General features: G+C 53.5%; 1 protein-coding gene across 1 annotated transcript in view; it reads left to right on the top strand.

Moving 5' to 3' along the window:
- PADI2 (peptidyl arginine deiminase 2) overlaps positions 1 to 10,558 on the top strand; it is a 36,052-nt gene extending 25,494 nt beyond the window's left edge. Inside the window, exons 8-16 of the mRNA XM_004592324.3 lie at positions 614 to 717; positions 1,013 to 1,124; positions 1,637 to 1,744; positions 3,097 to 3,248; positions 4,644 to 4,788; positions 5,694 to 5,787; positions 7,280 to 7,365; positions 8,637 to 8,765; positions 9,305 to 10,558. Coding sequence (XP_004592381.2) covers positions 614 to 717; positions 1,013 to 1,124; positions 1,637 to 1,744; positions 3,097 to 3,248; positions 4,644 to 4,788; positions 5,694 to 5,787; positions 7,280 to 7,365; positions 8,637 to 8,765; positions 9,305 to 9,538 — 1,164 coding nt within the window. The 3' untranslated portion in view covers positions 9,539 to 10,558. The remainder of the gene's footprint in view (positions 1 to 613; positions 718 to 1,012; positions 1,125 to 1,636; positions 1,745 to 3,096; positions 3,249 to 4,643; positions 4,789 to 5,693; positions 5,788 to 7,279; positions 7,366 to 8,636; positions 8,766 to 9,304) is intronic.
- The last annotated feature ends 12,703 nt before the right edge of the window (positions 10,559 to 23,261 follow it).

The following is a 23,261-nucleotide window of genomic DNA, read 5'->3' as shown; positions in this document are numbered from 1 at the left end:
AAAGCAAGAGAGACGAACTACTCCTACAGTGCCTGCTCGCACCCTCCTTGCCCACTTCCAGTGGCTTTTCGAGGGCAGCCACGCCAAAGCCCCCAGGAGTCCTGTGTTCATTTCCTCCAGCCCCTGGTAAACTGCCTGAACCACTCCCTAAAACAGAAAAGCCTCTGGGTCTAGCAGAACAGCCTCCAAGCAAGGCCTAAATGCTCACTTGGAGAAGGGCAAGGTCCCCAGAGCCAGACAGGAAGGCATCGGGCTGGCTCTGGCACCAGGTGGGTGGACGTCTGAGAATTTGATGGGCCAGATCAGATGACATCTGGGAGTGTGGACCCAACAGCCAGACCGCGTGGACTGGAAGCCTGGCTCTGTTGCTCACTAACCACATAACCTTGGGCCATTACTTAACAGTTTGTGACTCAGTTTCCCTCATCCGTAAAGCAAGGATGATCATAGTCTCTGTGTGCTCTAAGGCACGCCTGAACAGGTGCCTGTGAACATACTCAGAATAGTATGCAGTAAGTGCTCAATGAATGTGTGACTGTCTTCAGTTCTACCCTCTTGGGGAGCAGAAGTGAAAAGCACCCCAACCTGGCTTTCTGATACTCCCCACCTCCAGGAGATCCCCCTGACACCAATCTTCACGGACACCGTGACATTCCGGATCGCTCCGTGGATCATGACCCCCAACATCCTGCCCCCTGTGTCGGTGTTTGTGTGCTGGTGAGCGACGGCCATGGCTCAGAGAGCCCGGTGCCTCTGGGTGGCCATGGGATGGAACACAGGGATGGACAGACCTGAATTGGCTCCTGACTCTGTCACGTACCAGCTATGTTGACCTGGACTCACCTGGCCTCTCTGTGCCCCAGAGACCATGGCCTTGACCACCCCACGTGGGTAGCTGGGCTTTCTTGGCCCTGTGTGCATCAGTCTTAACAAAGGTGACTTTGAACACAGATGGGTCCTCTGTCCCCCCGTCCTTGTCCCTCCTCATCCTGCCTCCTCCTCTTCCTCTCAGCCTAAAGGACAATTACCTGTTCCTGAAAGAAGTGAAGAACTTGGTGGAGAAAGCCAACTGTGAGCTAAAGGTCTGTTTCCAGTACATGAACCGCGGCGACCGCTGGATCCAGGTAGGGTGCCCCAGCTGGTCGGAGGAGGAAGTGGCCTGCAGTCAGGCAGGAAGAGGAGGGCTTAACCCATATCCCTGAACTCAACAGTTAATTCTGCGGGCAGGTACATGATGCGTTGGGTCCTGAATGGCCAAAGATGCCAGTGCCACCCAGACCTGCATCCAGGCAGCCCTGGGTGCCAACCTGGCTGTGAGATTCCCAGCAGTGGCTAAAAGCAATACAGCCCGTCTAAACCCACAAGTGCAGAAAGCATTCAAATTAAGTTGTTACTCGAAGGAGAATGCTTTCAGATGCTGCTGCCGGTGTGAGTGGGGGCCTGAAAGGAGCGCACTGGTAGCTGAGCTGCGCCACCACCATCACGTGCCCGGGGGGTGGAGAGCTGGAGACGGGAACTCCCTACCAGCCCCCATGTGATGCTGAATCACCTGCCACTCACACAGGTGCTCTGTGCATCTGCCTCCCTCCCAGGTCCCTACCGGGCTCACCTGTCGGCTCTCCTTCCTATCCTACAGGATGAAATTGAGTTTGGCTACATTGAAGCCCCCCACAAAGGCTTCCCAGTTGTGTTGGACTCCCCCCGCGATGGGAACCTGAAGGACTTCCCCATAAAGCAGCTGCTGGTGCGGTGCTGAGGGTCCCTGGTAGGAGGTGGGGGGCGCTGGGGAGGCTGAGACGCGGTGATCTGGAGAACCCGGGCACCCTTGACAAGTTCACCTGCTACCCCAGGCCTTGATTTTCTCCTTTCTGAAATGTGTCCATTGAGATGGTGACCCGTAGGGCCCTCTGCCACTCTGAAGATAGGTTTTTCCATAACAAGTGGGAGATGGGGCCCACAGTTCCAGAGGCTCCTGCCCCATCCCTCCAGTGTAAGCTTCAAAGAGGGCAAAGCCATGGTTCCAACTCGGAAGCTCATCAGGCCCTTCAAGGTGTGGGTTGCTTCAACAGCACTGGGCTCCGCCAGTTCTAAAGCTAATGTCCTTGCCCTCTTAGGCCCCGGCAGCCTGCTGTGTGAGGCAGAGCCAAAACCAGCCTCTCTGTTCCCCTCCAATAGCCCGGAGAGATTGAGACAGAGTCTGGGGCAGATCAGGGTTGCACTCAAGGGACCCCTTCCCCACCCCCTTAGCCGTCAGGGCTGCTCAGAACCCCTCCACCCCACCAGGCACAGCACCGCCAACCCATGACCATTTCAGTGGGGCCAGCAGGAGCCACACCTACTAACTCCAAGGGATTTTAAGAGACTTTCATCAGGCAAGATCAGCCCCAGGCTTGTGCAAGCTCCCACATAGGATTGCTACAACTTTACTCCTAAAATCCTGAAAGGAACCTGATTATCTGGTACCTTCCACAGTGTGGGGGAGCTCTGCTAAGATGGATCCTGAGGCTGCCTCCAGGCTCTGTGGGTGGAGACAGCGTTGGTGCTGCATGTCTACCACACCTGCAGGTGGTGAAAGGCTACTGGAAGTTCCCGGTCTCAACAGACCAAGACAGCAGAGGCTATCCACTGGGAGCCGATACCCCAAGCCTTCCTCCTCCCCAGAGCCCAGCCCACAGGGGCAGCCCCAGTCAGGAAGTTCCCAGCACGGGTTGTGGTACATCACTTGGCAGCTACACTCAAGGTACCCCCTTGGCTTCTGCTCCTAGCTGTAGGTGTCCCTTCTGCTCACATCTCATTGGTCAAGGCAAGTCACGTGACCAAGCCTGTGTGGGGCTGGCAAGTGAAGTCCTTTCACAGAAGTGACCCAGCAGTGGGGCAGGACGCAGATGGTCTCTTATCGGGGGCAAGAGGGAAATGGGTAGCAGATCTCTGCAGGCAGCACAGTCTACTGCCCTGCCTCCGTTCCCCGGGTCCCACTGAGGGAGGTTATGTGACCACCACGTGCCAGACCAATGAGTGGTCATCAGAGGGTAGCTGTCAGGGGCTCAGAACTCCCTGCTGCAACAGACTAATAGGAGGTGTGTGCCCTCCACCCAGGGCCCCGATTTCGGCTACGTGACCAGGGAACCCGTCTTTGAGCCCGTCACCAGCCTCGATTCCTTTGGGAACCTGGAGGTCAGTCCACCCGTGACCGTGAATGGCAAGACATACCCCCTCGGCCGGATCCTCATCGGGAGCAGCTTTCCGCTGTAAGAGAAGCCGGCGGGAGCTGGGGAAGCTGAGGGTGGAGGAGTGGGCTGTTGTTCCTCTTCCGGGTACCCTGGGATGCTCAGATATGGAGCAAGTGGCTGGGAGACCAATCCCCTCACACAGCTCTGTTAATAGACACTTACAGGGAAAGAAAACAAGGTAGCCTTTACACCCTAGTATGCATTAGGATCTGCCGGATCACTGCATAAATCACTCTCTTCCCTAAAGAGCAGGGTGTCTAGTGAGATGATAAACCGGATGGGGAAGGGGTCACAGAGAAGGAACACTGGCAGAGGATTCAAGGGAATGCCCCGACATGCTGTGCCCTCAGGGTGCCCATGCACAAAAGAGACTTGAGAAGACATGGCCCCATCCCAGCAGCCTGAGTTCCTGGATCCCTTGGCCTTGTCCACACCTGTCCCTGCTCCCTGCCCAATTAGGCCACCAGCCAAAGAAAAGGCAGATTCTGCCTAGGTCAGGGCACTCGCTGGATAGACAGTGAACACCTCAGGTTCTCACATCGCAGAAGGGCTGCCAGGAACCTGCATGTGTGACATCAGCCAGGATTGGGGCTTTAAGACTCTCTGAACCACAATGGATGCTCTGCCCTGGGCGTGGCCACTGGCTTGAGCAGTGATTGCCTGCCCCTCCCCCTTCTCACTCCACTCACATCCTCTCATCAGCTATTCCCTGATGACCAGCTGTGTCACACCTGGGCTCTCCAATGTGAACCCCCCAGTCCTGTCCTCCAGGACATGCTGGGGTCACAGGATCACCCAGGTGAATGAGAGAGGCATTTGGCAACGGGAAGAGGGAGAGTCAGGGGCAGCTTCTTAGGGACAAGCACCCAGTCCGTGCCAACACTGCCCTCGGCTCTGGGGACAGAGGTTAAGATGCCCCTTGGAATAACCACATCCCACGTCCAAGTGCCTGGGTTCAAGTCCTAGTTCTTCTCCTGGCTCCAGCTTCCTGCTAATGCACTCTGGGAGGTTCCCTGCCACCCCCAGGGGACCCCGTTGAACTCCTGGCTCCAGGCTTCAGCCAGTGCAGCCCCAGCCGCTGCCATTGTGGACATTTGAAGAATGAACCAGTAGCTGCCCTCGTCTCCGTGGGGCCCCGGGAGTGTACGTATCTGTGCCTCCCCCATTCACTGGTGTCCTCAGGGCTGGGCGCTGGGCTCTGTGCCTTTCACAGGCCATGGCCATGGCTGGTGCCCAAACCCCATCCTCCCTGTGCCAGGATCTCTCAGTCTCAAGCTCCTTGCTAGGCCTTCTCTACCAATGCTGCCGAGGTCCAGGCTGGGCTCCGAGGCTGACCCTCCCTGCAGACCCTTTGGGGAGGTGGGCACAGAGGCAGCCTCCTGAAGAGCTGTCTCTTCTCCCACCCTGCTCCAGGTCTGGCGGTCGGAGGATGACCAAGGTGGTGCGGGACTTCCTGCAGGCGCAGCAGGTGCAGGCACCCGTGGAGCTCTATTCAGACTGGTTGACTGTGGGTCACGTGGACGAGTTCATGACCTTCGTCCCCATCCCAGGCACAAAGGTGAGCTCACTCCAGCGATGAAAGATGAACAGGAGTATGGAAAACCCGTGTTGACCATCCTTTGCCAGCAGAGGGTGGGCAAGAGGAGATGGGTGGGGTGGAGGAAGAAGGAAGTAGTCTCAGGCTGATTTGTACATGGTCACTGTGGCAGGTGTATTTTGAAACCAATAAGCACAAATTGTTAATATTGTAGAATACGCAATTATTTTTAAGGATTTATTACTTTTTATTGGAAAGGTAGATTTACAGAGGGGAGAAAGAGAAAGATCTTCCATCTGCTGGTTCATTCTTCAAATGGCTGCAACAGTTAGAGCTGAGCCAATCCAAAACCAGGAGCCTGGGGCTTTATCCAGGTCTCTCATGTGCGTGCAGAACCCCAAGGATTTGAGTCATGCTCGGCTGCTTTCTCAGGCCACAACCAGGGAGCTAGATAGGAAGTGGACAACTAGGACATGAACTGGTGCCAATATGGGATGCTGGTGCTTGCAGGTGGAGAGTTAGAAAGCTGAGCCATCATGCCAGCCTCAACACGTGCAGTTAATAAGCAGAGCTTATCAGTTTGTGTACCTACTAGATCTTCAAAATCTGCTGAGTATTTGACTGGGGAAGAACATCTCAGTGGGGACCCAGTACTGGTGGCTACTGCACTGGCAATGACCCTGTGGGCAGCCGGGGATGTGGCTGGAATGGAGCTCTACCAATTCCTGGGAAGAGAAAGCTGTGACTGCTTAATCCGGAAATGCCACTTGGGAAGTTCCTCGCAGAACCAGTTTTGGCATCCTTGATGTGGGAGATTCGAGCCCCAGGGGTAGAAAGGGCTCCAAGTCCTTGAGGCAGGAGCGCCCTCTTGTCCCCGGCCCCCACTTCCTGTGCTGACACTGTCATCTCTGTCCTGTGTCCCGCAGCACTTCCGGTTGCTTATGGCCAGTACCGCTGCCTGCTACAAGCTCTTTCGAGAGAAACAGAAGCAGGGCCACGGGGAGGCCATCTTGTTCAAAGGTGAGTAGCCACAGAGCCTTAGCAGCCACAGAGAGCCCGAGGGACCTTCAGCCATATGGAGCAGAGGAATCCTTGGACCCCAAAACCCCAGCTCCATTTCCCTGGACATCTGCTCCACCACCCCAGGCTTGCAGGATTGCCATGGCAGGAAGCGGTCCTGACCTCCTGTGGCCAGGCATAGCAATGAGCTGACTCCTGCATGTCAAAGTAGTGGTACAAAGTGCAAAGTGGTGGTGTGAACTTGGCATGGCTTCAGACCAGGGCCAGCTTGGATGATCCCAAACTGGCATGCAAGGTGCGTTGGAGGAGCCTGCATCCTAGGAAGGGAGGCAGAGAGAGGAAACGACACACTGCACTTGAGGCACAGGGAGGAAAGTGGCTGTGGAAAGCTATAGCCACTGGTCAGTCACAGTCACTGCCAGCCCTGGTGAGAGAAGTCACCTGCTTAATTTAGATGTCCACACAGCAGGGCTAGCCAGGGACTGGAATGAGGCGCGTGCCTGAATTAGTCATGGGAAAAGGGAAAGTTGAGCTTGTGGAGGCAGACAGCAGGTAAGAGAGGCCACAGCAACTTCCAGTATTGTTTTTGGTATGGTCAAATAGACATATCTGTCATTTGGGGCCATTTGCAAGTACGTGACTCAGGGCTATTAATACCATGTGGAATAACCATCACTGCTGATTATGCATTTTTTTTCTAGATTAACTTTGCCATATTCAGGCTGTTGTCTCCGGCATGCCTCACTTCCGAGGCTGGCTGGTGCCATCGCTGCACCCCATATCCCAACACTGTCACAGACAGATGAAAACAACCCAAGAACATCTTATTTTGCCAGTACCCCACTGATCAATGCCATGTTTGCCTTGCTTGCCTTGCTTGGATCTTGACTCTCTGGAAACTTCCTTTAGGAAACCATTGTCTTTGCCCCCAGAAAGATGGAGAGCCTTTTTCTGCCAAAGGCCATTTGAATATGTATGACATCATTCATGGGCCCTGCAAAATGGCCAAGTTAAAAATGAACCTGTTAAAAGTGGGTGGGATGGCAGGGCCAGACCAGGTGATGCAGCGGGCCCCACAACCAGGGCCTTCCCTACCCGGGCAGAGAGCAGGGAAGGGCAGCTGCAGAGGCAATTGGACACAGGGTCCTATAGCACCGGGCTCTTTGCTACTGGCAGGCTGCAAGTCTGGAAAATTCTGCCCCTGCCACACTCCCCCTGCCAGCTGCTCACCCTCATGAGCAGGCTGTAGGCTGGAGACCCCGGTGAACACTGGGGTCCTCCCCCACTAGCTTGAGATCAAGCCAGGCAGCCCCTGTCCCTGTCTCAGTTCAGGAGACGTGGCCTGCCCTGGAGAAGGAAGTGCCACTGCCCCAGGCAGAGGGGCCTGACTTGCCCAGAGTTGCACTCCCCAGCCCCCGCCCATCCTCCCCCCTCGGTCCAGCGGTCAGCACTGGGACTAGAGGCTCCACCCACCTGTCCTCTGCCTCCACAGGCCTGGGTGGAATGAGCAGCAAGCGGATCACCATCAACAAGGTCCTGTCCAATGAGAGTCTCGTGCAGGAGAACCAGTACTTCCAGGTGAGGCCAGGGCCGCAGGGCCGTGAGAGGGACCAGCCCCACCCTCACATCCTCAGAGCTTCTCTGGAGAATGGCCCAGGGCAGGATCAAGCCAAAGTCAGGAGCCTGGAGGCCCATTCCGGTCTCATGGGTATAGGAGCCCAAACAATTGGGTCTTCAGCTGCCTTTCCCAGGATCATGAACAGGGCGCTGGATTGAAAATAGAGCAGCCAGGGGACCTGGTGCGGTGGCCTAGTGGCTAAAGTCCTCGCCTTGAATGCACCAGGGTCCCATATAGGCACTGGTTCTAGTTACGGCAACCCCGCTTCCCATCCAGCTCTCTGCTTGTGCCCTGGAAAATTCTGCCCCTGTCACACTCCCCCTGCCAGCTGTTCACCCTCATGAGCAGGCTCTGGGCTGGAGACCCTGGTGAACTGGGGTCGAGGGCAGCCCAAAGCCTTGGGATCCTGCACCCGCTTGAGAGACCCGGAAGAGCTCCTGGCTCCCAGCTTCAAATCGGCACATTACCAGCCATTGCAATCCAGTCACTTGGGGAGTGAATCATCGGACGGAAGATCTTTCTCTCTGTCTCTCCTTCTCTCTGTATATCTTTCCAATAAAAATAATAAAATCTTTAAAAAGAAGAAGAAGAAGAAAATAGAGCAGCCAGGACATGAACGAGCACCAGAATGGGATGCCAACGCTGTGGGTAGCAGCTTGATTCAGTGAGCCACGATGCCAGCCCTTGGGTCCTACCCTCTGGTCTCTTAGTCTCAAGGGTTCCATCTAAAAAATAGAAACCAATCTTATTAATTTCAATTAAGTCACTCTTTATTTGCATGAGCATATTTTAAAGGACCAAGCTTTGAAAATGAAAAGCCCAGAAAAGGCTTAAATAAGCGTTCCGTGTACAGTGCTCAGGATGGTGCCGGGTACCTGTGGTCACTGTTACCGTGATTCACTGCCAGTGCTACTGTCAGCTCAGGGGGTTTCCCGAAGAGCCCCTGTGCTGCAGCGTGGGCAGCACCAAGCTCAGGACCTGACTTGTGGTCAGAGCTCTGCGTCGTTTCTGGGAACTTCCATCACATGGCTCTCACTATTCCTGCAGCTGTGCCTGAGCACCTGGCAGAGGGGGCCCCAGGACAGATGGATGGCAGTGGGGTGGGTGCTAGCCGAGTGCTGGGAGGCTCTGGAACACCAAGGCCCCAGACCTAGTACGATGGACCCAGGTGGGAAGGGACCGGGTGCAGGTGTGTGTCGCCTTACCTGCCTGTTCTCCTGCCCCTGCCCAGCGCTGCCTCGACTGGAACCGTGACATCCTCAAGAAAGAGCTGGGCCTGACAGAACAGGACATCATCGACCTGCCCGCACTGTTCAAGATGGATGAGGGCCGCCAGGCCAGAGCCTTCTTCCCAAATATGGTGAGCCCGCGGCCCAAGCCCAGGGGGACAGTCAGATCCAAAGGGGTGCCATCAGGAGACCCAGGTCCAAGTCTAGGCTAAGGTGCTGTGTGGCCTCACACTACATCCTTGCCACTCCCTCCTAGGCCTGATGTGTTCATTCTAATTGCCTCCCTGGCATCCTGGGGACCTTGGACTCTAAGAATCAGGAAAGGTCTTTGCAAAAGGCAAAAGATCCTATATGTGGACCAGAGGATTTATTATGACAGAGGGGAGCTTTCCATGAGCTGAAAAGAGCTTAGACCAGCATGCACACACAGTGCATACATGCACATTTGTGCATGCCTGTACCCAGCGCACCTACACACACACACCCCCGTTCACAGGCAGTCAGCCCCCTCCAGCTCTGCCTTCACAATGCACCCCATTTCCCTGCCCAGAACAGAGGGCATTGTCAGAGTGTCCAGCTCCCGACATTGTGGTCTGCAGGGTTCAGGGAGCTTGGAGCACAGCCAGACACACTGAAGGTGCTTGCTCTGAAGGGTCGCTCCCCACTGCAGGTGAACATGATCGTGCTCAACAAAGACCTGGGCATCCCCAAGCCGTTCGGGCCCCAGATTGAAGAGGAGTGCTGCCTGGAGATGCAGGTGCGTGCCCTGCTCGAGCCACTGGGCCTGTCTTGCACGTTCATCGATGACATCTCTGCCTACCACAAGTTCCTGGGGGAGGTGCACTGTGGCACCAACGTCCTCCGGAAGCCCTTCGCCTTCAAGTGGTGGCACATGGTGCCCTGACCCACAGGCGCCCTGACATGCCCCCTCTACCCTGAGTTCTCCAGATGTCCCCCCACCACACCGAGTCCCTCCAGGCCCTCCTCAACCCTGCCCCCACCTGACCTGGACTGGATGACCCTGCTGGAAGGCCTTCTTTGGGAAGTGGGTGGGATTTGAGGTGTCTGTGTCTCACCCTTCCTGGGAAGGAGTCTTAATCAGCCTCGCTCTGTCCCTCCTGACAACAGTTGACCATGACCGTTCCAGTCCAACCCTGACACAGGAAACAAAACCCAACACAAAATGCCATGTCCCCTAGCCATACCCCACGAGCTCTTAGTCTCTAGTCCAAAAACCAAACAGAGGGAGGGGGACAGGAGGTGCTGGGATCACAGCCTAGAGGTAAAGGGGAACACATGGAGAAGGACCTGGGGACCCCTCAACATCCCTTGAAGAGCCTTTGTCATTTCAAACCTGTCCCTGATTACTCATTCCCTACCTGCTCTCTCAAACTCTCTGACTAGCCCTCCCCAGTCTCCAAGGGGCTGATCCTTCCTTAGATCCTTCTGGAAACATCTCGTTTAGGAGCTTCTCTGTAGCCTCGTCTTTCTCAGGGTCACAGATACCTGGGATTTCTCCCCAGGCCAGCACATGTGGAGTTCCGTGTAGATGTCACGGTTTGGCCGTATCCACCTTCTCCTGCTGGATCCCGGGCTCCCTGGCCAGTCCCTGCCCTTCTGCCTCCCATCAGCTCCACTTTTCCTGTTCTGGAGGCCGTCTCTCCAGGCAGCTAGCCAGGCAGTCGTCCCTTCCTCCAAACCCAGTCCCTCCTCCATCACTGGGTGTGATATTTTCCCATCCCTCCCCCACAGACATCAGACAGCATCAGGCCCCCAGCCTGGCCCCACCATGAATGAACAGGTCTGAGCCAGCTCTGGCCTTGGACATGAGTTATTCCCCTGAAACTCACCAGAGTCTTTTAAGACCTTCTCCTTTGGCTAGATCCAAACTAATTTCTGGTTGTAGTTAGAACAAAAAAAAAAAAAAAAAAAAAAAAAACCTCAGTTTCAACCCCAAAACATTCAAAGGACCGGGGAAAAAGTGAATTTTGATTCCACTCTGAGAGCCTGGCGACCGCCTGGTAGCAAAGGAAAGGTCATTACAGGTGTATTCTTGAGGAATAAGATCTTTCACAGCAGCTCATTCCCCAATGAATAGCTTTTGCGTGTCTGCTGGGCATCAAGCAACGTGTTGGCTCTGAGAACCCAAGGAAGCTTCGGGTGTTCATGGCAAATGTGCATCCGCTTTTCACTCCATTTTTCATGAACTTTGTAAAGCCCCTTGGCTCAGCGGTTAGCAGCAAATTAGACCTGGCCCCCGCCCATTTGGGACCGGCCACTCACCAACCAACATGCCGTGTGCACCTGTCAAGGTCCAACACATATGTTGTCAATTACATGTCAATCCCACCGTCCCTCAAGAAGTATGCAGGGCACATAGCTTCCTGCGAGTCACTGTCTTAGAGAAATGGGGTCTGCAGACCCCTATGCCACCCAACTGTGCCAGTGCCACTGGTGTGATCAGACCCCAGAGCCTTCGGATGGTGCTGTTCCCCTCTGCAAGGTCACAGCGGCCCCTACCTTGAGAGTGGGGAGGGTGGCAGAGCCCCCAAAGATAAACAAGTACCTATTAGAGGGTGTTTGGAGACTCGGAGTTTGCCGTGTCCTGTGTGTATTTGGTTGGTTAATGTGGGTTTCCAGGTTTGCTTTCACTTCGTCTTAGTCTTCATTACAGGGCAGTTGTTTCTAAAGCTCTCTGCTGGCCTGAAGTGGCCATCTGTGACAGCCCCAGGCCTCCAGCATCAGACACCTGTTCCCACCCCACCTGCCCGGTTCCCAGTGTGATGACCCACAGTTTGGACATATCCCATGGACTCATGGCTCTCCCCCACCCCACTCCCATTTTCTAGAAATGTAGGTCTAGAACTAACACTTCTGTGTTGCACAACTCAGCTGACTTCCTGTTTCAATCTTGCTGTTAAAATTCTCTGTGAGAGGGCAGGGTGTCGTGGAGATGGTAAAGAGAGAGAGCGGGATACAGTCTCAACTCTGCAGTCCTGAGGCTCCGATGGAGATGGGGCAGTGCTCAGGGGGAGAGCTTGGCTAAAGAGCAATAAAATAAATGGTCCAAGGGCAAGACACATGGCTGCTGTGTGACGTTCTTCGCGACTTGACTGACCTGGCTGGGTGCCACAGATGGTCCCCCTCCTGCAGCCCCTGCTGAGCTAGGCTCAGCCACCAAGCCCTCAACACAAGCTTGGAATCCCTCTCATACTCAGTGGCTTCCATCCAAGGTCAAGACCACTGTCCACTCTGTCTGACTGTGTTTGTGGTAGGATCTAACACAAGCCGACCCTGAAATGAATGATTCGTTAAGAAAATGCCTCCAGGAGAAACATGTAAGGGATTTGAGGGAGCCAGACAGGGAAAGGGGAGAAGCGACACCGAGGTGTGACTTCAGATGCCGTCTTAGCCTGGCTCAGGAGCGCTCGGTGTGCGGTTTAAAGATGTTCTGCCTGAAGGCAGAGTCCTTGTGCACCTGCAGTGGTCACTCAGCAGGCCTGGGGACTGTGGTTCTCTCAGTGAGCGAGGGGGCACCCAGGGCCCACAGCAAACATGCAAAGAAGGTTCTGGCTACAGCCGCTAGGAACAAGGTCACAGGGGCTGGAGAATGATCTCAAAGGATGGGCAGGGAGGTCAACAGTTAACAATCCACTGTGCTGGGTAATACCATGTTCCCTAATTTTTAAGACTTACTTCCGTTTCTTTATTTGAAAGGCAGCGTTACAGAGAAAGAGGAAGGGAGGGGGAGTCCATCCACTGATTTCTTTCTCCCAGATGACCCCAACAGCTGGAGCTGGGCCAGTCGGAAACCCGGAGCTTCTTTTGGGTCTCCCACGAGAGTACAGGGGCCCAAGGATTTGGACCACCTTCTGTGGCTTTCCTAGGCATGTTAAGCAGGGAGCTGCATCAGACGTGGAACATCCACAGAGGATGCCAGTGTCAGGCAGCGGCTTTACTTGCTGTGCCACAGCACCAGTCCCACATGTTCTTTTTATAAAGAATTATCACAATATCACACATCAATATTTGGAATTTGGCCTATGGTATAAAATCCCACATGGGGCAGGCATTCAACCTAGCAGCTAAAGATGCTGGCTGGTCCCTCAGATGTGTAGCAGGACCCGAATCCCTCAGGCCATCACCACCACCTCCCAGGTTCTGCATTCACAGGAAGCCAGAGTCAAAGCCAGGTACTGCAGACATCTTGGCCACTAATCTGAATGCCCAGTTCCATGCCCAACTAACTCCACCCTCCAGCACACACTTATGCCAGTAGGTGCCACTGCCTGTCAGGCCAGGCCCGCCCCAAGGCCTGGTTCCCCAAGTCCTTGCCAGTGGGAGCTGCAGCCCATCAGAGAGGTGCCCAGATTCTCACCAGTGAACCCACCCCCTGCCACATATCCTGCACATTCCAGGTGGCTCTGCAGTCTAGCTCAGCAGGACTTTCCCGCAGTTCCAGCACTTGCCAGCTGTTGCTGCGACAAAGCCCAGCCCGGCAAGGCAGATGTTCAAGAAGTGGCTCCTTAGGATTGCTAATGTATAAAACAAATTCATTCTAGTGATAATTCCACATTTGGCCAATCACCCACCATGTGGTTTTGCTGAAAGCCATTGAGACTTCCAGAATCTTTTTCCAAAAGAAATACAGTGTGCCGGGCCCGGCACAATAGCCTAGCAGTTAAAGTCCTCGCTTTGAATGCACCAGGATCCCATACGGGCACCGGTTCTAATCCCAGTGGCCCTGCTTCCCATCCAGCTCCGTGCTTGTGGCCCAGGAAAGCAGTCGAAGACGGTCCAAAGCCTTGGGACCCTGCACCCACATGGGAGACCTGGAGGAATCTCCTGGCTCCTGGCTTTGGATTGCCTCAGCTCTGGCCGTTGCAGCCACTTGGAGAGTGAATCATCGGATGGAAGATATTTCTCTCTGTCTCTCCTCTCTCTCTCTCTCTCTATATATATATATATATATATATACACACACACACACACATATGTATATATATACATGTATGTATATATATCTGACTTTGCAATAAAATAAATACATCTTTAAAAAAAAAAAAGAAAAGCAAGTGCAAACCACAGGCACAAGCTCTTTAGTAGCCATGTCATCAAAGCAAAAAAAGCAGATGAAACTAGTCTTAGTAATATATGTTCTTAAACTCATTACATTCAAATGATTGTCATTTCAGCATGTAGTCAGAAATGTTAATGACATCCTTTATGTTCTTTTTTGTGGTAGGTCTTTAAAATCCAGTGTGTATTTCACACTGATGTTACATCTTTGTTGGGGCTGGCCACACTTCAAGTGCTCACTGGCCACGTATACAGCTACCATATTGGAAGGCATCATTCTAGAATCTTCTCTGTGAATCGGCGTTCCAGTTGTGGTAACAAGCACTTTGCTTAAGTGTGCAAGTCCAGCACCTCCGACTGAGAGAGGAGTGCAATCCCATTGTCATAATACTGAATATGGACGTGGGCTTCTGCCGGCCTTGGAGCACACCTCGCTCTTCTGTGAAGTCCCCTGCCTGAGCCGTGGCTGCTCTCAGGCCACCAGGACTGACCTCTCTCAGGCCAGGTCCCCTCTGCACACTGCCCTCCGCGTGGGAAGGACAAACCCAATTCCCCCGCCTCTGCTCTTTCTCTCGCTGTTCCCGCACAAAAGCGGGTTCTGTCTTTAATAGCAGAGGGGTCACAGTCCCAGGTGACAGGGTGTAAACCAGCATTCTGACGTGTTCGCTCCAGGTGTGATCTTATCCCAGAACTCCCCAAACTTTGCACGCAAGCAGCCCATCACGGACACCGCGGGGCCGGCAGCAAGTGGGTATGTACTGCAAAGCGCACAGAGTAAGGAGCCGGGCAACTGCCGCTTACCTCCCAGGCTCCTGGAGCGCTGGGGTGACAGTTCCCCCAGACTGTGCTTGGCTCGTGTGCGGCCCCTGGCTGGGCTGCAGTGCCTGTGGCCCTCTTGTTGCTTGATCAGCAACTTCATGTTTTGGGGGAATTTGGGTGATAGCGAAGTGTGCGGTTAGTCTGGGGCTGTTGACTTCTGCCCAGGACCTGGGGTTCAGGGAAGAGCTCTCAAGACAGGAGATGCTATCTACAGGGCGAGTTTGGTGATCAGGGCCCCAGTGGGGCCAGCTGTGAAACTTCCTCCATTGTAGGAGCTACTGTTAGAAGTAGGTGATTTGCAAACACCAAGGCGGGGCAAGGAAGCTTTCAGCTGAGGGAGGGAGGCAGAGAGAAGAGACCCAGGAGGGAGACGAGGGCCAGGCAGTGTCCAGCGTCCGCCTGCAGGGCACAGCATTGGGATCCAGAGTCCACCCGGGCCGGATGCTGGCAGGGACCACAGGCCTGAGCGAGTGGACCTCCTCCCTCCAAGACTGAAAGCGGCCAGAGCTGGATTCTACTTTTGCAGCGGGACTGACACCTAGGGGTGGACAGCAAAGCCACCGGGAACTTAATATAGGGAGGGACACCCAATAGCAGCATATGGGGTTACTCCTCTGGCTGAACAAGTGGAAAAAAGCTACAGCCACACAAAGCATTCAGCTCTGAGGGCCTCTCTCAAACCGGGCTGAACTTTATCTTTTTTATCTTTTTTTTTTTTCTTTTTGGCTAATGCCTCTGTCCCTACTTTGTCCAGATAGACTTTTTTTTTCCAGCCCATCTTGGGATGGTGCTTGGTGCTTGGTGCCTAAGACACTCAGCTGCTACAGCACAGCTTCTCTCTGTTGCACACCCAGGCAGGCAGCAGCTGAGGGCTCCAGCACTTGTACCTCCTGTGGGAAACCTGCATGGAACTCTGGGCTCCTGAGTCAAGCTCAGCCCAGCCCCAGCTGTGAGGGGCATTTGTGGAGTGAACCAGCAAATGGAATCTTTCTGGTGTGCATGCTTGCTCGCTCTCTCCTGTACTCTCTCTGTCTCTTTGCTATTCAAATAAATCATAAAACATACAAATGTAAAGGTCTTCTTCCAATATTCTCAGCAAACTCCCAGGCCCAGGCTGAGCCTGCTCCTGCCCCACCCTCATCCTCCATAAGCTTGGATCTGCCTCGCCATCTGGGCAGAAAATAGGTTCTAAATAATGGAATGAAAGACACCTCTTTGTGGGTCCGATGCAGTAGCCTAGTGGTTAAAGTTCTCACCTTGTATGCACCAGGATCTCATATGGGCACCAGTTCATATCCCAGCTGCTCCACTTCCCTTCCTGTTCCTTGCTTGTGGCTTGGGAAAACAGTGGAGGATGGCCTAAGACTTGGGATCCTGCACCCTTGTGGGAAACTTCTGGCTCCTGGCTTTGGATCGGCTCAGCTCTGGCCGTTGCAGCCACTTGGGGAGTGAACCAGGGGATAGAAGATCTTTGTCTCTCCTTTTCTCTGTAAATCTAACTTTCCAATAAAAATAAATAAATACACATTTTTTTAAAAGACACCTGTTCAATCAGGCAAGGACACAGAAAAATCAGCCCAGCCGTTTCCCTGATTCTGGGCCTGGCAGATTAAAGGATTCTGAATGCCATTTCAAAATTCACAATTATCATAAGATCCTATGGATCCACCTAATTGTTATTTTAAAGATTTACTTACTTTACTTAGAAATCAGAGTTACTGGGAGAGCGAGGGAAAGAGAGATCATTCTTCCATCCACTGGTCCATCCCCCTAAGCGGTCACAATGGCCAAAACTGGGCTGATCTGAAGCTGGAAGCCAGGAGCTTCTTCTGGATCTCCCATGTGGCTGCAGGAGCCCAAGGCGTTGGACCATCCTCCGCTGCTTTGTCAGCCCGATAGCAGAGATCTGGGTCAGAAGTGGAGCAGCTGGGACTCAACGTGGCATCCGTAAGGGATGCTGGCGCCACAGGCACATCAGCCTATACACCTCGCACTTCATGTTTTACATCCGTCACCTCACCTGCTTCTCAAAGCAGAGCTATGAGGTCATCATTTTCGCTTTGTAGGCAAGGAGACTGAGGCTAGAGGGAGGAAGTGACTTGCTTCCAGTTCACACAGCAGGAAAGAGCAGATGCAGGATTTACACCCTGCCAAGCTGCTGCCTCTCGGCCTCCCCCTCTTACAGACAGTCTTGGGGGTCTTCATTATGTTCTTCTGAAATGTTGCCTTGGGGCAGAAATGAATGTTGCTAAAGACACTGCCTGGGATACCCACATCCCACCCAGCCTGAGTGCCCAGTTCTGGTCCCAGTGCTGCTTCCAAGTCCAGCTTCCTGTTCAGACACATAGTGGGAGGCAGCAGGTGATGGCCATGTGTGCAGGGGCCTGCATCCCACATCGAAGACCTAGACTGAGGTCAGGCTCCTGACCCCACACCCCATCCATTTCAGACACGGAGAGCATGAATCGGTAGATCAAAGACTCTCTCTCTCTCTCTCTCTTCTCTGTCTCCCTTTCAAACAAGTAAACAGTAATTGGAGGCAGGGGGCCTGGAGTCATGACACAGTGGGCTTAGCCGCCACTTGCAACACCAGCTCCCAGACACGCCGGTTCAAGTCCCAGCTGCTGCATTTCTGATCTGGCTCCTTGTGAAGATGGTTCAAATTGTTGTGGTCTCAGGCACCTAGTTCAGGGTCACAAGCTTGGAAACCACTCCTCCCCACCTACATGCTCCTCCTGCCCACCTGTGATGCTCACCTATCATCGCCTCGAACCTGAGACGGGCAGCATTGTTGTGTAACCTCTCCCCTCACAAGCCCCCATAAACACCCATGACACCGAGGGGCTTGCTCTGTTGATTGCATGCTTCCTTTGCTCTCGCACTCCGACTCTTGGCCTCCCCAGGACCCGCTTGCTCTCAAGCTTCCCGTGGACAGACTCCGAGGACAGGGAGTCCCTCAGCATGGCCCCGTGTGTCTGTACTCCTCACCCTCTGTTCACTGCTCGGATGAGTCCGTGAAGATGTGACTGCCAAGATGCTTTGTACTTCTCATTTATGTACTTCAAGAGTTCCAGGAGAGGTGAGACCTAGCAGTAGTGGAATGCGGGCAGAGAAGCCAGGAAATGGTGAATGTTTGCAGCTTTGTAAGTGTGTCCAGATTGTTCGCTACATGTGTCTTAGGATAATTTATATTGCTGGGGATGCTGGGACATAGGTCTTCAGTTTAACAGACGGGTTTCATGATAATGACCATTTGCTCCTCTCAGGGTTTCAATTCAGACTAGATTGCCATGGTGACTTCAATTGCTAATTTCTGGAGGGCACTGCCAATTGCCAAGACTCTTTAATACATCTTAGACTTGTCTGCTTGGGCCCCTGCGTCCATGTGGAAGACCCAGATGAAGCCCCTGGCTCCTGACTTTGGCCAAGCTCCTGCCGTTGTAGTTATTTGGAGACTGAGCAACAGATGGAAGAACTCTCTCCGTAGAAGATGTTCTCGCTCTATAACTCTACCTTTCAACTCAAATATATATATATAATGAGGCACTGCATCTTACATTGGGTGCCTGGATCTGAGCCCCGGCTCCGCTCCTCATCCCAGCTTCCTGCTAACACGCATCCTGGGAGGCAGCAGGTGATGTTTCAAGGGCTTAAGGCACCTGACATGACCGACCTGGGGGACGAACCAGAGGATAGGAACGCTCTCACTGTCCCAATGCTTTTCAAATAATAAAAAAGAAAATAAAGAATAAGGAAATAAATAACAAAAATAAACAAAATTTAAATTTTTAAATAAATTATGGAAAGCAAATTGTATTAATTTACCCACCCGTTTTTTTTTTTCATTAACATTTGATGAGCATCTGCTAAGATACATGTAAAACTGGAGTGATCTCATAATTGTTCGTCTAAACCAGAACATCTCTGAGAGCAGTTCCGCCAGGACAAAGGATGAAGCGAGAGCCATGCTGGGGCAAGTCAGATCTTTGCTCGTGCTGGCAAGTTCCCCGCAGAAGCAACCTCAAGAAGCTGACTGCTGGGCCCCGCGTGGTGGCCTAGCGGCTAAAGCCCTCACCTTGAACGCACCGGGATCCCATATGGGCACCGGTTCTAATCCCGACAGCTCCACTTCCCATCCAACTCCCTGCTTGTGGCCTGGGAAAGCCTTGGGACCCTGCACCCGTGTGGGAGACCTGAAGGAAGTTCCTGGCTCCTGGCTTCAGACCAGCACAGCACCAGCCGTTGCAGTCACTTGGGAGGTGAATCATCAGACGGAAGATCTTCCTCTCTGTCTTTCCTCCTCTGTATATCTGACTTTGCAATAAAAATAAAATAAATCTTTTTTAAAAAAAAAAAAGCTGATTGCTGAGTCGGAGAGACAAATAGAAGGACAGACCAATGGAGGGGGTATGAAAGAAGTTAAAAGCACACGGCAGTGTGAGGGAAAAAAAAGTTTAAGATGTATCTGTTTTGGTCCCAGCTGGGCTCCTGAGCCTGGCTCCCCGTGCAAGCCCACCAAGGCAGGAAGCAGTGTGGCTCGACTGCTCAGCTCTCTCTCTCCATCTACTTATTTCTATCTCTCTGCTTCTCAAATACGATAAATAAATAAATGATTTTTTTTAGACTAAAGAGCAGCAAGCAAAGCCATGCGTTTGGGCAGACACATATACATGTAAATACTGTGAAACAAAACGCCTCTGGAAGCCAGCCCGTGAAACTGACAGCAGTAATAACCCCTGGGAGAGGAAGAGTGGCCAATGGGATTTCAGCTTTATCTATGCTGCTTGAAACTTGTACCTAGCAAGAATTTAATTACAGACACATTTTTAAAAATTGTAAAGCTATCCCAAATCCCTAGCGTCTGATTTTTTGCTGGATCATCACATCCTGATTAGCATAATCTACCCCTTTAACAACACACTACTTTCTCCCACCTCTTTCTTCCCCCCCAGCTGCGCTTGCCCCATAATTGAGGATGTAGAGGTCCTACTTTTAACCCTCCTCCTTGCAAGGTGACTCTAACCTGTCTTCCCCTCCATTTCACACTATAGACAACGTGTGCCGAAAGAGATCAAGCCCCTTATCAAGCAGCTGATGCCACAGGGCTGGGCAGCCCCAAGCCACCCACACCACCAGCCCACCCCTCTCCTGCCTCCTTCAAGGGTCAGCTTGGTCATAACACTCAGGGTCCTTCCGGTTTGTCTTGTTACCAGTCTGTAAGCATGTAGCCATGGCTGCTTTATTGCATCTTATTGGCTTGTCCCCGCCTTAGATAGAAGGGCATACTGGAAATTCAGAGTTGTATGTGCAATACACTGTGTCTGCCTCGCACACAGCCAGGAGACCCAACGAGCTGCCGTTTGGAGAGTGTGCTGGTGGTTGACAGGTGTGTGTGTGGTCCCCAGCAGACCTTAAACCACTTGCTAAGTGTGCGCAGCTGAGCCAACTTCATTGGTGTCAAACACAGGACCGGGGCGTGGAGCAGGGGGCTTGTGACTTTCGCTCCGGGAGTTCCACAGAGGCTGCTGGTGAAATTAGAGATGCGTGCAGTGATTGCCCCTGTTGCACTCCAAGTGAATATTTGCAGGAGGCTAATTATATGTGGGGCTTGCCTGGGATGAAGAGAGCAAGCTTAGATAAGCCCTTCCTAAGGACAAACGAGCAAGGTCAGCGGGTGCTGAGCGCTGTTGTGGGGCGGGAGCGCCCTCTGCAGCCGGACTAGGATGGCTGCAGCTGCCCTGTGTCCTAGCCCAGCCTGAACCCTGTGGAAAGGGGCCCAGCCGCTGTGGGGCCTGGGGTGGGTTGTTGACCCTCTCTGAGGCTCAGTCTCCCTAGCCATACATGACCAATCGTCCCTACCTCGGGCGCTTGCGCTGCTCACTAGTAAGAGAAAATATCCTCCAAAGAGTTCTGCACAAGGCCCAGCACTCAGCCGCACAGGGTCCCACCATCACCACTAGCGTCAGCGTAGGGTGGCCAGCCAGTGGCCCCCTATGAGGACAGGAAGTGACCCTGCCCAGGCGGCACGCGGACACTCTGGGAGACTGTCATTGCCGCTTCTCGCCGGCGCTCCCTGGTGCCTAGAAGAAAATGCCCAACCAAGGAGCTCAATGCTGCAGCCCAGCCTCTTCTGGTCCACTTCTGCCGGCCCAGGTCCCTGCCTTCCTCTCTCTCTCTCTCATCTTTTAATACCCGCAACTACAGGGAAATCGACAGGGTTTACAACTGAGCAACAATGGCAACACCCCCAAAATGGCAGCTCCCCAAAGGTGGTGGAAAGACGAGCTGGCTGCCTGCCTCCCCTGTACCAAGACAGCAGTTGATGGTGCTCGATTCCCCTTCCTGAGTCAGTCTTCACCTAAACATTTGATATTTTATTTATTACCACCCTTATGCTTTTTTTCTTTAAAAATGTTTCACTAGGGCCCAGCCCGATAGCATAGTGGTTAAAGTCCTTGCCTTGCATGCTAGGATCCCATATGGGCGCCAGTTCTAATCCTGGAAACTCCACTTCCCATCCAGCTCCCTGCTTGTGGCCTGGGAAAGCAGTTGAGGACGGCCCAAAGCTTTGGGACCCTGCACCTGCGTGGGAGACCTGGAAGAGGCTCCTGGCTCCTGGCTTCAGATTGGCTCAGTTCCAGCCGTTGCGGTCACCTGGGGAGTGAACCATCCAATGGAAGATCCGCCTCTATCTTTCCTCCTCTCTCTATACCAGCCTTTACAATAAAAATAAATACATCTTTTCAAAAAAATGTTTCACTAAGGGGCTGGCACGATGGCATAGCAAACTAATCCTCCGCCTTCGGCCACCAGCATCCCATATAAGTGCCAGTTTGTGTCTCGGCTGCTCTACTTCCCCTCCAGCTCCCTGTCTGTGGCCTGGGAAAGCAGTGGAAGATGGCCCAAAGCCTTGGGACCCTACACCTGTGTGACAAACCTGAACAAAGCAGACGGTGGCCTTCAGCCACCAGAACCACAGGAGACAAGCTGGTGAGGAATGTCCGCTTTATTAGCCACAGGTTACAGGTTTTAAAGGGTAAGGAAGGGGCGGGCAGGAGGGAGCCTTCCGGCAGACCCCACGCCCACCAAAGACGCTGTAATTGGCTATATGACGTGTCTATCTCCCTAGATCTTCTGGTCACATCAGAGTTGTGTTCAGGTATACTCGCCTTGACCTTGTAGCCCTTTTGGAAGTCACACTGTGCCTCAGGGCATGCAGAAGGTTAGGCTTAAGCCACACCCTTCAGGTAGCAGGGAGGGGCCTGGGGCAATGGCCCACAGTGAGGAATGAGAGAGGGATGTGATACCAGGACTGCGTGGCCTGTAGCAGGCCTGCAGTCCTCAGAGGCCGCAGTGGGCAGGAGTGACCGCAGAGGGGAGCAGGTACAAGGATGAGAACAGGTGTCCACTGGGTGGATGATGGTACAGAGGGGTGAGCCACTCAGTCGGGACAGTCGGGGACCAGGGTGACCTGGAAGGGGCTCTGGGACACCCAGCTGGAGATGACCAGGACACAGCTGGACAAAGAGCGAGGCTCCACCACAGGGCCACAAGGGCAGTGGCCCCAGGGGCAGAGACACATTAAACCCTGAATTTTGGCTGAGAAGGTCTCAGTGTCCCACCACCAGGGATCAAATGGGGTGAAGTAGGCTTTGCTTGGAGTCAAATAAATCTCTTAGGCACTGACATCATGTGATCTTGCCCCCGGGATCCAACCCCCCTAAGCCCTCTGGCTGGGGCGGGGGCGAGTGGGAGGATCAGCCTGGCTGGTCTACAGGACAGTCGCCAGTACAAATCACAGTCCACATGGAGCAACGCTTTTGATGCTTAATTCCACACCTGATGGCCAGCGCCGATCAAAATGTCCACCCCAGCTTCCTGCTACTCCAAGGCTAAGGGGTCTGTAAGATGGGAAAGCTGTTGCACGTGTTGGTAAGATGTAAAGCTTCTAACAGACCCTAAAAAGCAGCGCGGCACCTTCTAGATGAAAGGACACAGAACCCACAGCCTGCACAGTCAGCACCAGGTCACCGTGCGGAGATGGCAGGAGCTGGCGACGAAAATGCTGGCCGGCAGCCAGGCCTTGCTGGAATCCAAAGTTCAGGGCGGAGGTACAGCCGCCCGGGAATTTGCTCCTCCGCACCCTTTGAGCTGCCCCAAATCTCCATGAAGCTCAGGAATGGTGTGACTGCCAGGCGCATGGGCCCTTGGCACCAACGGCCCCTCCATAAATCAAGGTTTCACTCCTGCTGGATGCAAGCGGCTTGTTCCAAGGTGACCTGCACAAAGCGACAGGGTAGCCACTGGTTGAGAGTTGGCATATGAGATGAAAGGACCCAAAAATGCCCAGAGGACCCATGTGCCAGAAATGCCCCCATCCCCAGAAGAAGATGACCACTTGAGAGAAAGCGGGGGAGTTTTCCTGTGATTGGAGCAGACAGTGATCCAGAGATCAACTGGGGAAGGAAGGCACATGGAGCTTTGTATGCACAGTGCTGGGTCAGGGCCCGGGAAAGTCAAGGCTACCCAAGACAGCCACGTGAATCACAGAATCTTAAATCAACCGGCCCAAGCCCCCTGTGACCCAGGCAAGGAGACCCTAAGCCAAGGTCTCATGGCCTGGCGAGGAAGAACCCAGGGGAAAGCTGGGGCCCAGGAAAGCTGAAGTGGCAGTGTAGCTGGGTTCCAGGCCCGGACCCCCGTCGTTACCCCTTCCCCCCACTCCTGCG

This window comes from Ochotona princeps, chromosome 2 (assembly GCF_030435755.1).
Source record: "Ochotona princeps isolate mOchPri1 chromosome 2, mOchPri1.hap1, whole genome shotgun sequence".
NCBI lineage: Eukaryota > Metazoa > Chordata > Mammalia > Lagomorpha > Ochotonidae > Ochotona > Ochotona princeps.
This window is presented reverse-complemented; position numbering and strand designations above follow the sequence as displayed.